The sequence below is a fragment of the Melanaphis sacchari genome, unplaced genomic scaffold, assembly GCF_002803265.2.
Source record: "Melanaphis sacchari strain LSU unplaced genomic scaffold, SCAv2.0 Contig0_pilon_pilon, whole genome shotgun sequence".
NCBI lineage: Eukaryota > Metazoa > Arthropoda > Insecta > Hemiptera > Aphididae > Melanaphis > Melanaphis sacchari.
The window spans coordinates 13,288,394-13,304,360 of NW_020270366.1; the positions used below are offsets into that span (position 1 = coordinate 13,288,394).

Consider the following 15,967-nt stretch of genomic DNA (forward strand, 5'->3'; position numbering starts at 1 on the left):
TCTACATTATATACCAATAGGCAGTCTCGCACCTCTCACGCTGCTATAGTCACAATATGTAGGTTCACGCGTTATTTTAACATGCAATGGACCCAAAATATCAAATATATACAACGTAGTTTTTTTTTTCATCCAATTTTACGATAAAGTAAGGAAAATAAAAATTTTTAACGAACTAAAACACCAATGAAAACGCAAAACAATTCCCAGTTACTATAGATGACCCAAAGCACAGACGTTATTACTTCGGTGTATTTTTATACACAGACATTCATACATAACTGTTACGTATAATTTAGAGAATAAAATTAGAAAACAGTAGCCGGACCGAAACATTTCAGACGGTAAACTGAGTATAGATTCAAATGTGTTCAAATACAAAGAATTTATTAGTGCAAACAAAGAATCGTTTATTTAATAAATACGGTTGCAGCTATCAATAATTGTACCATAAAAGACTAAGTTTAAAACAATAATATAAATTCCAAATTAGTTAGCGATTTTAATGATTATATACATATTAATACACTTTAAATGATGAATGATGATAATATGATATATTTGATATTATATAAATTACTTGTAGGTACTATTATGATAAATTATAATAAAACATAATTTTGCTGATTCTTAAAATACGTTTCAACAGTAATACTATTTATAGTTAACTAGTACACGAAGTTTGTTACGTACCATTAAAAGTCATAAGTAATAACTAATAACTATGTTCATTCATTAAATAATTTTTTATATTGTAATATAATATAATACGTTTATAGTATAAAATTTATCATAAATAATAATATACAATGTATTTACAAATAAAAAAAAAAAATTTAAAAATACTATAATAAATAGTAATTGTATTAATTATATTATATAGGTACGTGGTAACTGTTTAATGGTAACTAATCATTTAAATTAACACGTCAAACACATCTATCTTTACATCAAATTTTCCACAAATTTTATCCATCGCTTAACAAAATTATACTTATAATTGTTTAATGATTTTTTGATAGTTATAACTTATAACTTAATTTTTAATTTTAAAAGAAAATTATACCTGATAAATAATAATATGAGATTTAAAATAACTCACAGTTAAATTATAACGAAAAATACAAAAATATTTGATTTAAACTCCAAATTGAGACATGTTAGTTTAGATTTTATTGGGATATTACAATACCTATTACGTTTTTGTGAGATTCATCAAGTGTTAAAAGTTAAAAGTAATTACTAAATTAATTAGAATAAAGGGAAAATGTTATACATAAATATTTAAAAAAAATAATGAATATACATATTATTATTATAATTTATAACAATAAACTTGAGACAAGCTAAATAATACAAAATAATATAATAATATGAAGTATGTTATATCACAACATAATATTATATAGTATGAAGAATTAAATGAAACAAAATTTTTTCGTGTAATAGGCATTTATTTATCATATCATTGACCTTTTGACTTTAATATAAGTATATAAGTAATAACTCATAACACAATGGTAATATAAACACGATAAAATTTGTACAGATAGCAATATATAATATGAATGTTATCTATACCTAAGGAAAAGGCTAAGCCAACTAGACAATTAGTCTTAAAATTGTAAAAAATAAATTACTTATTATGACTAAATTAATTTATGAAACAACAAAATTATTATGGCATATTATAGGCATGACCAAACTGTACACAGGCCGTATAAATTATCTGGTTTTAAGGATATAAAATGAATGTGGTATTATGTTGGACGTATATGGACATACATTCATACGATATGGCAATTGTCACGTTTATAATTTTTATAAAATATATTGGCAAAGCTCAAATGACCACATACATAATCTTTTTTTTTTTAATTATTAAACTGTAGATGATTTTTTTTTTTTTTTTTTGTCAATTCTTAAAAATTGTTTCTATAACTATATAATACGGATTTTAAGAATAATTTTACTTTGTTCATCTGACCAAGCTAAATTCCAACTTAAAATCAGGCTTATTAAATTTAAAATAATATATCATTCATTTAAAAACATATACAAATAAAAAGCTAACGGTAAATCGACCAGTTACAGATTATATTGGATGATAATATGTATCTCTAATATTTAAAATTTTTAAACGTTATTAAGTACCATAAATATTTCAGTACATTGGCAAGGATACAATAAAATACTATTTGTATTGATTTATTTTGGTGGTTAAAGGAATTTTTCAAATCCATAAAAACATAATATTTATAAATAGGTACATGGAAGCCAAAATCTTTAAAATATAAAGAATCATCAAACGTTTAAGATTAAGAAAAACAAAATATATTTCACTCTAATACTACTATATTTACAAGTTACTAGTTACTCCAATGTTATTTTTTAGTATTAGAATCAAATGAATGAATAGTTATATAAATATATTCGAAGAAAAATACGTAATACTAGAAATTATGATTAAAAGCAAAATATTGATAGGTGTGACGCTAAGAATTATTTATTATATTATACTTAAACGATATTATCTGAATCTTTTGATAATTTAAAAACAATAATTTGATTTTAATTTTATTATTTTTTAGATGTATTTTTATTTACACTATAATTTTATTATTTAGTTAAATAAATTCGAAACAAATATTCACAACACATACTTGCCGGTTTTTTTTATAAAAATACAAAACTGGTTAACATTGGATGAGTCACGTAGACGTCGAGAATGTATCTAAGGATAATCCACATAACTTACTGCCTACTTACAACGATTATCCTTAGGCCCACACGTTTATTGTACAACAACAAGTTGTATAATTCTTTTGTCTAAAAATAGACACTACATAAAGTTTTAAAGTACACATTATTTTCTAAAAAATAAAAATGTTTACGTCTATCAATATGCCAATTCACATCCTTGCAGAAGACAACGGAAATTTTATTGTATGCAATAAACTCAATCTTAATATCGCTGTTCGAAATAAATAACATTCTAGTTTAACATTATGTTAAACATTAAATAATTTTCTCATTGATATTGGACACATTAATTGTTAGCTAAAAATAATTAATGGACAATAGTAATAAATAATTAGAAGAATGTTAAAAAATATATATTTAATTTATGTATAAACATAGATAATAGATAATTATATAAAAAGAATAACGACAAAATTCTTCCGATTAAATTTATATAATTTAATAATTTATAACTCATAAAAAATAAATTGTTGTATTAAAAGTAATTAATGCTTTCGTGTTTTATGTTTCCACATAAAACTTTAAAAAAAAAGCATACAAGATGTCCCAGATAAAATTATTATATTTAAACAGAGAGTATAATTCTAATATTAGAGCTAATAACACAAAATTGTTAAAATTTACTTTTGTAAAACGGACTCAACACATGCGGGCATTGTATCTTATAAGAAGACGATCAATTTGAATATTACCATAATAAATAATTAAACCAGTAATTATTTACTATAGTAAATATTAGGTTAGTTAAACTAAAAATCATATCTAGTAATGTGTATTTTTGATTTAATTTGTAATCATAAAACAATTGATAATTTTCTAGTTTAATCTATATTGCATTAATTTAATAACTGCAGATCAGTTTAAAGTTTAAACAACAAATAATATAAATGGCGTTGAATCAAATAAATGTATAATTTACTTATTTAAGTTGGTTTCAAGTCACATTTAACCGTATTAGTTTTAGTGTTTATGAATGAAATTATACAAAATAATACCTTTTGTTCAAGGTCAAATCTCAATGCGTATATCCGTTAACTCGATTGGGTGCGTCAAATCACTATACAATATACTACATTATAATAACAAAATTTAACATCTGCATTTGATCCGTATGCATAATATCAGATCATCATATTATAGTGTGAAAAATTGTTTGGCCTATAGGACCAAGAGAATTCAACTGAATAAAATTTATATTTTATAGCATAAATGACACAAAGTACAAAATATGTCATAATTTCCAATATAAAATACTTCATGCTCAGTAAAGTTATTTTTGAGTAGATTATATGTTTGGTTTTCATAATATAAATTATGATGTATAAACCAGAGATCTCTACCTTTTTTACGGTGTGTATAATCTGAAATATTTCAAAATCGGAGTCCAAAATTGTTTATTTAGAAAAGAATGTAATAATATTGAAAATATAGATATTTAAATAAATATTAATTATAATTTTACAAAAATAAAAATAATTTAAATTCAATTATTTTCTTTGTATTATCAACTCGGATATATAATAATATTATATTATATTATATAACTAAGATATTGAAGTTCAATATTTAAACATTAAAACATAAATTAAATTGATGGGCGAGATCAAAAACATAGAAACAGCCACAATCTTAAAAATTAATAAGATTAACAATTCACTGACTTTTCAGAGTTTTTCTGGCCATTATTTTTTAAATTTCATACATATTTAAAAAAAAAATATAAATATCTCTACAAGTACAGATACATTTTAAAATAAATTTTCAACCTGACTAAACGGCTGTCAAATTTATTAATAAAATATTAAACAAATAGGTAATTATCATTTAAATTTCAACAGATACTCAATAAGAATAAATAAATTACATTTTTTCTATTAAATCATATTTACGATAAATACATAATAGTTAACAATAATATGTTAATTTTTGAAGTACACTGATTCTAAAAACTATAAATTAGTAATTAGTAACCATTTTTTTTTTTTTAGTTTCAAAAAAAAAAACTTTTTTAAGTCAGATCAAATTTATACGAATTCCTAGACAATTATAATATTCACTGCATTATCTAGGTTTTCCATAATTTTTAGATGTTGTGGCAATTATAAATTATAAAGCAGCTGAATAACTCTAATTAACAACTACATAAGCTGAACAAAGTATACTAGCTCTCAGTCCAGTGAACAAATACGCCGATTCTGAACGCACCCCAAACGACCACCTACCATCAAGATGGATTTTACTATGAATACAGAATGTCACGTAGGGATGATGAGCAAAAGAGTCGATTTTCATCGGTCCGCAGCGTATACTCTCGCTAGACAGTTTAAACAACAATAAATTTATTCATAAGTTATATCAGTTACATATCGATTTATATTATTATGATATTCTTAAAATACCAAGATATATTTACTTCTATTTTAAATTGAAATTGAATGTATACATAAGAATTTTTAACTGAACCGTGTAAACGCATACTCAATTATAAAAGTAGCATAATTAACTAACATATTATAATAAATGTAGTTTAGTGTATATGCACACAACGCCTATAAGGTATTTTCAACCCTATTCAATATTTTAGTGTCATCAAACATAAAAACGTTAAATTATAACGATGGATTTAATGTTTGATAGAGTAACTATCTACTTAATGTTGTTTAATTAAATGCTAAATGCAATGTTTTTTATAGAAATTTAATTTATTTATTAAACAAAAATACTATCAGTATTAACATAATAGTCCTTTGTTCTAGGTTGATTGGTTTCCTCGGCGTCCTTGAACACCGGCATTAACTTTAAAAATTCACCAGACCTACTTTTTCGATGTCAGTTTTGTGATAATTATGAAATAATAGGTATACATATACAAACAGGATTTCACATTATAAAATTATTATTTTTATTTATCCATAAGAAACATATTAATTAACCATAATAATACAAAATACTTTTTTTAATCGTTTATAAATAAGTACAAATTATAATAAAAGTTACCCATCAACTTTAAGGTAATAAAGAAAGTATGCATGAATTCACAATTCATCAAATCTCTAGTACGCACTATGTGAATACTATATTATTGTAAATATGTATAATGTATATAATATAATAATCAACAAGTAATAACTAACAACTACCTAGTAAAATATGACTAAAAATTACTTAATTATATTAAATCGGATGGTCAAATTTAGTTCAGGATATAAAGTTCTATCAAAACCAGTGTATAAGACTAAGACACTACGACTATGTCTATTAAAATAAAAAAGTTTACTTATAAAGTTATGAATAATAAATTTCAAGTTAAAATAAAAAAATAACAATAAAGGCGTGTCCTTGATATAATCGCATTAGAACTTCATTAATTAAAGTAAGAACAAATGGGCGAAAATGCGCTAACTATAAATTAAATTGATACGAGGGTTCATATATCATATTCTTATCTATATATCTCAAGCCTATTTTATAAACACATAAATACTTAAATATTTTATTAGTTTAATTCTAGTTTGCGGTATTATATTTGTAATAAGCAAATTTGAAAATTTGAAAATGGTAAAATTTATAGATTAATTAAATCGCATACGTGCTAAAAGAAAAAAAACTAAGGTAAAGAAAAAATATAATATAAGAAATGTAGACAGTAATGTGATACTAAGAATAACAAGAAGCTTTGGAAATACGTACTACCACCAGAAGGATATCAATATGGTTTAAGTAATCAATTTTTCCACTACACAATCCGGAGGTTATAAGTTATAACTCATAACTGGTGGTGCCTACGTACATTGCAGTCTTCGTTAATATAACGTAACCATATTATACATTTAATATGATAAACAAGGTTATGATTGTTATACCAAAGCAGTTTTATCACATTCTGACGAAATTTGATGAGCCCATACTCCAGGAAGCCAATGTCAAAATAATTTGTGATTCAAATTACGTCCCATGATTAGGCTAAGGGCATTTCAATTCATCCGTTTATGGTATTAATGAGTTTAACAGCTCTACTATGTCAATTGCTTAAATTTTAGAAGGTCAATCCAAAATATTTTATTTAAAACTTTTGGGTTGTCAAGAGTCGATTTTACTTCATTAAATTTCAATTTTTTTTTTTTTTTTTACTGAAATTCAATGATATTAAGCATGGATAATTTTACTTAGTACACACGAGCATTCTCGTTGACCGCTCAAAATATAATGCGTTCAAATTTTATTGTTAGTTGGCTATTTTAACATAAAAACATCTTACAAAAAAATATTTTAATAGATCTAATTATACATTTATTATAAATAAATTATACATTTTTGATTAGTATCTACCTCTGTTATAGTGCTAAAATTACTTATTGAGAAGTATTTAGATGTTTAGTCCTATACTTAGTATTTTTTTAAAGTAATTCATTAAAATAAAATTACTAATTTCATAGTAAAAATATTATTAGCTGATATATCTGATCAAAACACTAAAAAACTTTAAGTAAATCAATGTGGTAAAAGCATGGAAACTATGATGGATTTTGCAATATAAAAAATATATCAAACGACACACAATTATATAAGTATTATTATATAAACTAGTACCAACACCAACACGATAGTAATAAAATACTAGATTAACTAAATATTTGATAATATTAAGTTACGAATTAAGTTCATTAGTCTAATAACGTGATAACCATTGTTTTTTTTATGACTCAGCATCCACTTTGAAAAGGTGGTAACTTTATAAGTAGATATATTAATCTTTCAATATTGATAATGATTAGTGGTAAAGTAACTCAAAATGATAGAATTTTAATTTTTTTTTTTTTGGTAATAGTTGCAAGATTATAGTGACTGAACACCGTTTGTTATTTTTAAAAGTGTTTACTAAAAAGTTTTTAAAGTGAAAAAAATCGGACTCGATATTTATTAAGCTGAATCATGAAAGAAAATTACAATTTATAAACTGTTTTCGGCATTTAATTAACTATAGTTGTAAACCTGTTATGATATTTAAACACGCTTCAAAAAAATATTCATAATAATTTCTCATTTTGTAGAATTTGAATAAGTAAAATTAATTAAATTTTACAATTCCGGTACCAAAAAGCAAATGGTACCACATATAAAACCAAGGTCAAATATATAAAATATGTAATCCAATGAGGTATTATTAATAATAGACATGTTATGTAAAGCGATGTCCACCAATTTCGTGAAAATTAAAACTTCTAACAAACATACAATTAGTAATTACACCGTTCGTAATAATATAACGTTATTAATATAATTGATATTAAAATATTTGATGTTTAATTTTGGAAAGTATATTGTACAAAATAGAAAACAGTTTTAAAATAAAATAAAATTATTCATCACTTGTAAATGTACTGAGGATATTTATACATTATTTTATTTATTATACTAATTACTGATTTACGAAATATAAATTCCATGTTAGTTAAAATGCTGGTAAAAACATTTTAATTATCTATGTAATGTCTTACAAATAATAACTTACAAATATGTGTTTAAACTTTAAAGTAGATATAGGAGTAATTAATACATGTACTTAACTATTTAGAAGTATATTTTTCATAAATATATCTTATTTTGTATTCATATTAAATACAGTGTATTATATTTTGTAATAATTACGAGTATTACTGTACATTTTTATAATAAGTTTACTTAATAGTTTAATATTTTAATGAACTATAGTTATAAAAATACAATAATTCAAGAACCTGATTATTTATTAATCAAATAATTGATTAATTTATTTCCACTTCATAAGATTCAACTTAAATAAATATATTTAATAATACTCATTTAACCTTAATATTAACGGGTCATTTATTGGAAAAAAAAAATATATTGATTAAAGATTTAAAATATGTAATGTATCATTTTAATATATATTATTTACATATTTTTTTACAGTATTTATCGAAAATTTTTGTGTACTTTAGAATTAAACTGACGTCCGTTAAAGAAAACAAAATTAATATTATTAAGATAAAATTCCGGATAAATATGTGAACCATTGCCAATTTTAATTTAGTTTGAATTATATTAACTAGCCACTGGTATATTAAAACAAAATAAACCTTTTTCGAAATAAATATAAGCATGACAATTGTAGCTTCTGATTTCTACTAATCTAAAATTATAATAGTATTATGTTTTTCATACATATAATAAAATTTCAAATATATATATATATATATATATCGATAGATAAATTATAATACATTTTAACTTTCAAGTAAATTTTACTGCATATATATGTAAAAGAGGGTAAAAACATTAAGTTATAACGAAAAGAAGTTTGTTGGGGTAAATTTAGTTAATTCCTATTCAATACGATTTAAACAGCTATGTACTCCCCAATTTATAACAGGACGTAAAAAAGAAATACTTAGGCATATTTGATATTTATTTGTTTTGAACTATATACCTTAATAGCTTGATCGGTCAACAGTATCGTCTAGTTAATCTTGAATTCCTGAATTCCAAATGCCGGACATTAAAAATAGTTGTTTTCGTCTAAATTAATGGATTGTAATAGGGAATGTAATGCCCGAACGCCAACTAGAGTAATGATAGGGAAGGGATAGAGGGTTGGCCATCAACCAAAAATATTTTATAAAATATAAGCTACAAATGAATTTTTTGTTAGTATATTCACAAGTTCTATAACATTTTTAGTAATATATAGAAATATTAGTATTTAGTATAAGTTAACCAGTTCTTGTAATAAACTTAATTTTTAAATGTGATATCGTAGGTAGACAAAATATTTTATAAACACAGAATTTAAATTTTAAAAGAAAGAGAACCAATACGTTACATTTTTAACCATCAATATTTGTAAAAGTGAGTTGTTAACACGCACAGTGTATATATACTGACAAACACAATATAATTGGCCCTATCCAGAGTCTATCATCTATCAACAACAACGGTTTAATGATTATTGTACCTACCTATAATAATATGCGCAAGTACACAAAGAAAATTACTTTTAGAAGATCCGTCAAGATATTAGAGAAATTACATTTAATTTTTAAATACTTACCTACACAGAAATTTGTGCAAGGAAAAATACATTAAATAAAAAACCAGTAAAATGCATCAATAAGGAGTGCTTTACGACACGGGTAACGCGCGATCTATGTGTATAATTTAAAGTAATACAGTATGTATTGCATATAATAATTCTATTCCTATAATTTTAACATAGAATCTAAATATTTCGAGAATTTACTTACCTAAAATACAAATTGAATCTAATTGATATTTATTGAGGTAATTGTTTTTCTTTTGGATAAAAACAATTTTAACATAGTAGTATCTATAAGTAATGAGTTATATAATTTCTGAGAATACTTGAAAGCTGCGATGTATTGATTTTATACAAGTATCTTATTTAACTGAATATGTATAATGTATAAGAACTTAAAAAAATTTAGGAAGGAATTGATACAAATTTTGTATTGTTCTTAATGTTATAAGTAAATGTGCTATGTGCTATTACTTCAGTGTATTCTTCAACATTTCTATTTAAGACAACGACTGATACTTTAAATGTTATGTTTTTGGATATTTTTTTATCTAAATAGTAAAAAAAAGCATCTATGTACCTTACTTAACTTTACATAGATCACTTACTATAAGGAAAAGAAATTAAGAAATAAAATAATATTAATGCATGGAAATCGATTTCAAATTTTTGATTAATACTAATAATATACATTTTTAATATTTTGTATACCTCAGTCTTGTAAGTTGTAAGCTCGGCTGTAAGTCAAGGACATAATACCTAATATATTACTGATAACTAATAATGTACCGATAATTACCTACCTAAATTAGTTTAATCTTAGGACAAAGTTCACTTTGCAAACAATCAGATTTCAGACTCTAAAATTAAACATTAATATCAATAAATGAATTAATTCCTTGAGGTAGACCTTATAACAGATAATTATTATACCTAAAATAATATACATAAATTATAATTTATATTTAAAATGAACAAATAGGAAATTATTTGAAATCACACATGCATAAAATTAATGCATATCAATATCAAATGTATTAAGCTGTAGCAACCGAAATGCATTTAAAATAAATTTGAACGATATTATTTATGTTCAACCTATTTTAATCTCTTACAACGGGTAAGTCGAGAGGTAAGTGAATAAGGTCTCTAAAAGTTCATTCTTTGGACCTACTTACAAAAGTTGATCTGAATATGTCATGGTTAAAGTTTAATGACAAATATGTATGATTTCATAATATGTTGATTCTAATTACAAATTAAGTACCTATGATAAATTCAACATTTACCCGTTTTTTCGTTACATCAACACATAAATTTAAACAGAGAATGACTTTTAATTAATTAATATTTTTTTTTTATAGTTGAAGTTATTATACTAAACTAGGTACATACAGCACATCTTAAAACAAATGTTCATTTTCAAAAATTCATGTTGACTCATTATGTTCAAATAACTAATTAATTAGATAAAATACTTTTCAAAACATCTTTATACGTGTCTTATTACCGTATATGAGTTTGACTAAGGTAAGTATCAAAAATATCGTAAAATAAAAAAATAATATTCTAGCGATTATACATGAATAATAATTAATATCATCCTCACAGGATGCAGTATGAACACATTTTAAATTTCTAAAATACAAATTTATAACTATTTTAGTATTAGAGATACCTAAACTATCGTTTTTATATTGAGATAGTATTAGATAAGTGATTTAAGTTTATTAGGTTTAGGTATTTATCACACGTGTTTAAAATTAACACACAATAAATTAGACAATCGTGTACATAATGAGTTTTAGTTTTTACATAAATCGTTATCTAAATAATAGGCAAATAGTATTTTTTTCATATTATAGTAAACTCGAATTATTGATTTTAGGTACCTACATAGCTACAGTTTAAATAATCTACTGTTCCCCATGGTTCTAACATGCACGATATTGTACCTCTTGGTCGTAACATCGATTCAAATATTCCTTAATTAACTGTTAATTGTTAAAATTGATAGTTGATACAGTATTTAGTCAGCAGTCACAATAACAAAACGATAGTTTGTCGGACTGGGAATCAAAAAATATTATGAACTGTCGTACCGATCACACAGAGCAAGCTAACCAACGATTTGGAATCGACCGAGACAATAGTTGACAATCATTACTGTTGGGTCAATGGTCAATAAAATAAATTATAATATACATATTATATTATTAATAATTATTGTAAAGGTACGGTTTATTATTATATTTAAACGAAAATAATAACACAATGTGCCGGCAATTATAAAATAGTGAGTAATGAGTAATGACAATATAATTTAGTCGTGTGCGGACGTTGCCGTCTACTAGTGGCAGTCAATGGTGGTGGTAGTGGCGGCAGTGGCAGTTGGATACGGTTTGATTTAGAACGCATGCTTAAAAAAAACCGGCTTATCACGCAATCGCTTATCAGCGATTTACAACAGCGATCGACGGCGATGACTACCTACTGCTACCTATTATAGCGGCTCATTACAAATAGTGATTGTCGACGACAGTCAAGACCGTTTGGACGATGGTCATTTTAATAATCATAATAATAATAAAAAGCATCATCTAGACATCATTACGTCAACAACTCCTTTGTCACCACTAGTATAACAACTAAACGATACCGATCGCCAACAACTTTAAATTAATCGAAAACCGTTTAGAAAAATTTAAAACACTCACCACTTCACGTCTTTTCAGCCACCGTCCACAGGGGCTCTCCTCCAGGATTTCGCTTTCCTCTTCCGAATCGTCACCGCTCTCCAGCGAAGTCTTCTTGACCGCGACGGCTGTTGCTGCTGCTACCGCGGCAGCCGTCGGGTCCGGTCCACGGCCACTGGCCGGCATCGCTCAGCAAGCTTAATCTGCCGCCGCGACCGTGACTGTTGTTCTCACTCCACGCACAACCGTAACAGTTACAGCGGTCACACCCGGACGAATATAGGAGTTCGGCGGCGGCATTACCGTCGTTGTTCGGCTGACGCGCGATCGATACGTGGCCAAGTGCAGTGGACGTTCGATGGATGGGCAGCAGAACCACAACTGTATTAATTTGGCAGACTCTTACCGTATCCTAGAAGATTGTTGGGTGGATAGAGATTTTCCGAGGGATTTACCACTACTGTGGGCCACACCAATCGACCGACTGCATCGTATTTTCACTACAGAGGCGCGATTGAACCCGCTACAATGCGGCAAATCAAAACGGGGGAAGGGAGGGAAACGAAAAAAGTGAATTTTGTCGGCGCGCACTGGATAAACGCACTAGCGCATACACTCCTCGAGCGATATAAAATAATAATAGTAATAATAATAACTATAATATTATAGATAGTATACGATTTTAACGCAGTACGCGCGCGCGCAAAACGAACAAACCACCAGCAGGCGCGCACACACAGTTGGACAACAGCTTGCAGTAAAATATATGTATATCCATCAGATTTAAAACTTTAGAGCAGACGGGGGCGCGCGCGCACAAAACGCAAATGCGGTGCGGCGTGCGAATAAACTGTGACAACGGGCCGGACGCAAATGATCTACTGACGGAAGTACACGACACGTCAGGACGGCTAGCGGAAAAACGCGATAGCGAGACGACCGAGACTGACGAATACGATGCATCTGCGCCGCTGCTGAACATCGGTGTCGGCGGTGACGGCGGCAACGGCCGAACGATAGACGACCGAACACGAACCAGCCCTCGTTCCCTCCACTCACCGCACGATACGTACAACGTAATCATGCCGTCGCCGTGTGGGCGTTCTCTGTGCAGATAACGATTATCGTCATAACCGTGTAGTCGCCACGCCGAGGAGCGCCTTATCACAAAATAATTTAAATTTCGTGTTCCATAATCAGCTGTTAAGTTATCACCACCACCGACCGTTCCGCTGAGCTACCGCCTACGACCACGGTAGCTATTCTCTGGTTGTGCCTGTACTACCGCGGTTTCATTGCGAATTACATCAAAGACATTTACGTATAGACAATTCAAGTCACCGCACAGAGATGGCGCTAAACATTCCTCCTGGACTGGTATAATATTGTATTTTTATAATACTACTGCGGATTATGTATCATAATATTTCGATTTTAACTCTTAAGAGTTTAGATTATGTGCAAGGTATATCATATTATCATAGAAACCCAAAGATTTATTATTAATCATTACTCGGATCTTAGATTGTACGTTCTCAATAAAATGTATTTGATATAACACCCTAACATAATTTTTTGCAGCTCATCAGCTGTAACCACTTCTTGGGTAAGTCTACATTTACTTTGAAATTATAATCTAAAAAAAATAAACTATTTAATTAACAAATAACGTCAAATAATTATATACATAAATATAATGCATAGGTATATAATTTTATAGATTTCTACAGAAGAAAAGAGCAGTAATAATGTATAGGCAATATTTTTATCAAAATATTTAAACAACAAAATAATATATCACATAAAATAAGTATTTGTATTTATGTTTCCAATTGGTTTTCAACAAAATATAATTTATTTGTTGACAATTATAATTTGAAAAAACAGTCGTGGGAACTTGAATTTTTCATTAAGACTATTCTTCTTATTAGCATTTTAAAATAAATAGTGTTAGGTACATAATTTTCAAAATATTTTGAATTTTCTATGATATTATATATTATACATTTATATTTATATTTTATTTTTTTACTTAAAAATTTAAAATAAAGTAGTAGGTATAAGGTTAGGTAATGAAATTTATTGCAGTGATTAATTTATAAAATATTTGTCCTTTATATTTAAGAGTTAAAAATATAATTAAGTGAGTCTAAATTATTCTTATCTATAATCTATTGTAATTTGATATATAATATAACTAGCTGTTCCTATGTAATGTTGCCCAAAACAAATTAAATGCTTACGGATTTACTTCTTCTTAAACTCCAATAAACTCAAACTGCATAGACTCGTATTTATATTTAAGATGTATTGATTAAATACAAAATACAGATAAAATTTAATTTAATTCTCATGACTATTTTATTTTTTGTAACTAATGACTACAATATATAAATAAATAAAATAATAGATTTTCGTGAGTCGACTATATTATTCATCATATTTATGAATATTGATAAGTAAAAAGTAATACAATATAGATAATATTAATTTAATTTATAAATATATTATATGAATTTATTAACAATAATTTTTTTTAAATCAGTCGAAAACTGTGAATTTTCATAGGGGTTGTCCGTTTAAGGCCTTTGATTTAACATAGTAGATTTACCCTATCTTAAAATCAGTTAAATTTAAAATACACTTAATTTTAATATATTCATTTAGATTGTTTTAAGAAAATTTAAAATACAGATCAAGTTACATCTAAATATCCAATCATAATAATGATTTTATTTCGCTAATCATTTGCAATTCTGTACAAACCAAAATATTTTATTTCTGTTACCGAAACATTATATCTGTTTGAGTTAATCTTTAAAATGCTAATTTTTTTTTTAATCCCTTTTTACTGCATATCTGGAGCATTAGAGAAACCATTTTTCTATTTAAAGTTAATATGTTTTATCTTTTTTGAGAAGTAATAATCAGTTAAATATTTGACTTTTATTTAGGAGCATACATTTATTAAAATATTTAACAAAATATAATTGTATACATTTGTATTCACCCGTTCGTTATTTATAACCCTTTGTCTTGACTATTTTTTTATAATTTAGTTATGATCTTCTATGATGAAGATTGGTTATATAAGTAAATTGTAATTTGTAACTAATGAAATGATTTTTAAAACTATCATAAATGCGCACCCGTATAATTTGCTCAGATTGTGACATGATGGTTTAATAAACATAATATACAATATATACCTAAAAAAATGTATATAATAACGACATATATATTAGTCATATTATATTATATTATGATAATATTACGTTATATTATAAACTATAATAGTATTTTATAAAAAAAGTATAAAAATATAATATTAAATCTACTTACCAAAATATTACTAATAACTCAGCTGACTTACCTTTGACATCATACATTTATTGTTTATGTTGTAAGTTTTTGAGTTGTGATTGTATTACTTGAAAAAAAAGCGAATCAT

At 26.1% G+C, this 15,967-nt stretch overlaps 1 protein-coding gene across 1 annotated transcript in view; it reads right to left on the minus strand.

The window, feature by feature from the left end:
- LOC112593233 (nuclear receptor-binding protein homolog) overlaps positions 1 to 13,478 on the minus strand; it is a 46,726-nt gene extending 33,248 nt beyond the window's left edge. The window contains exon 1 of the mRNA XM_025337626.1: positions 12,538 to 13,478. Within this exon, the coding sequence (XP_025193411.1) occupies positions 12,538 to 12,702 (165 nt within the window). The 5' untranslated portion in view covers positions 12,703 to 13,478. The remainder of the gene's footprint in view (positions 1 to 12,537) is intronic.
- Positions 13,479 to 15,967: the final 2,489 nt, after the last annotated feature.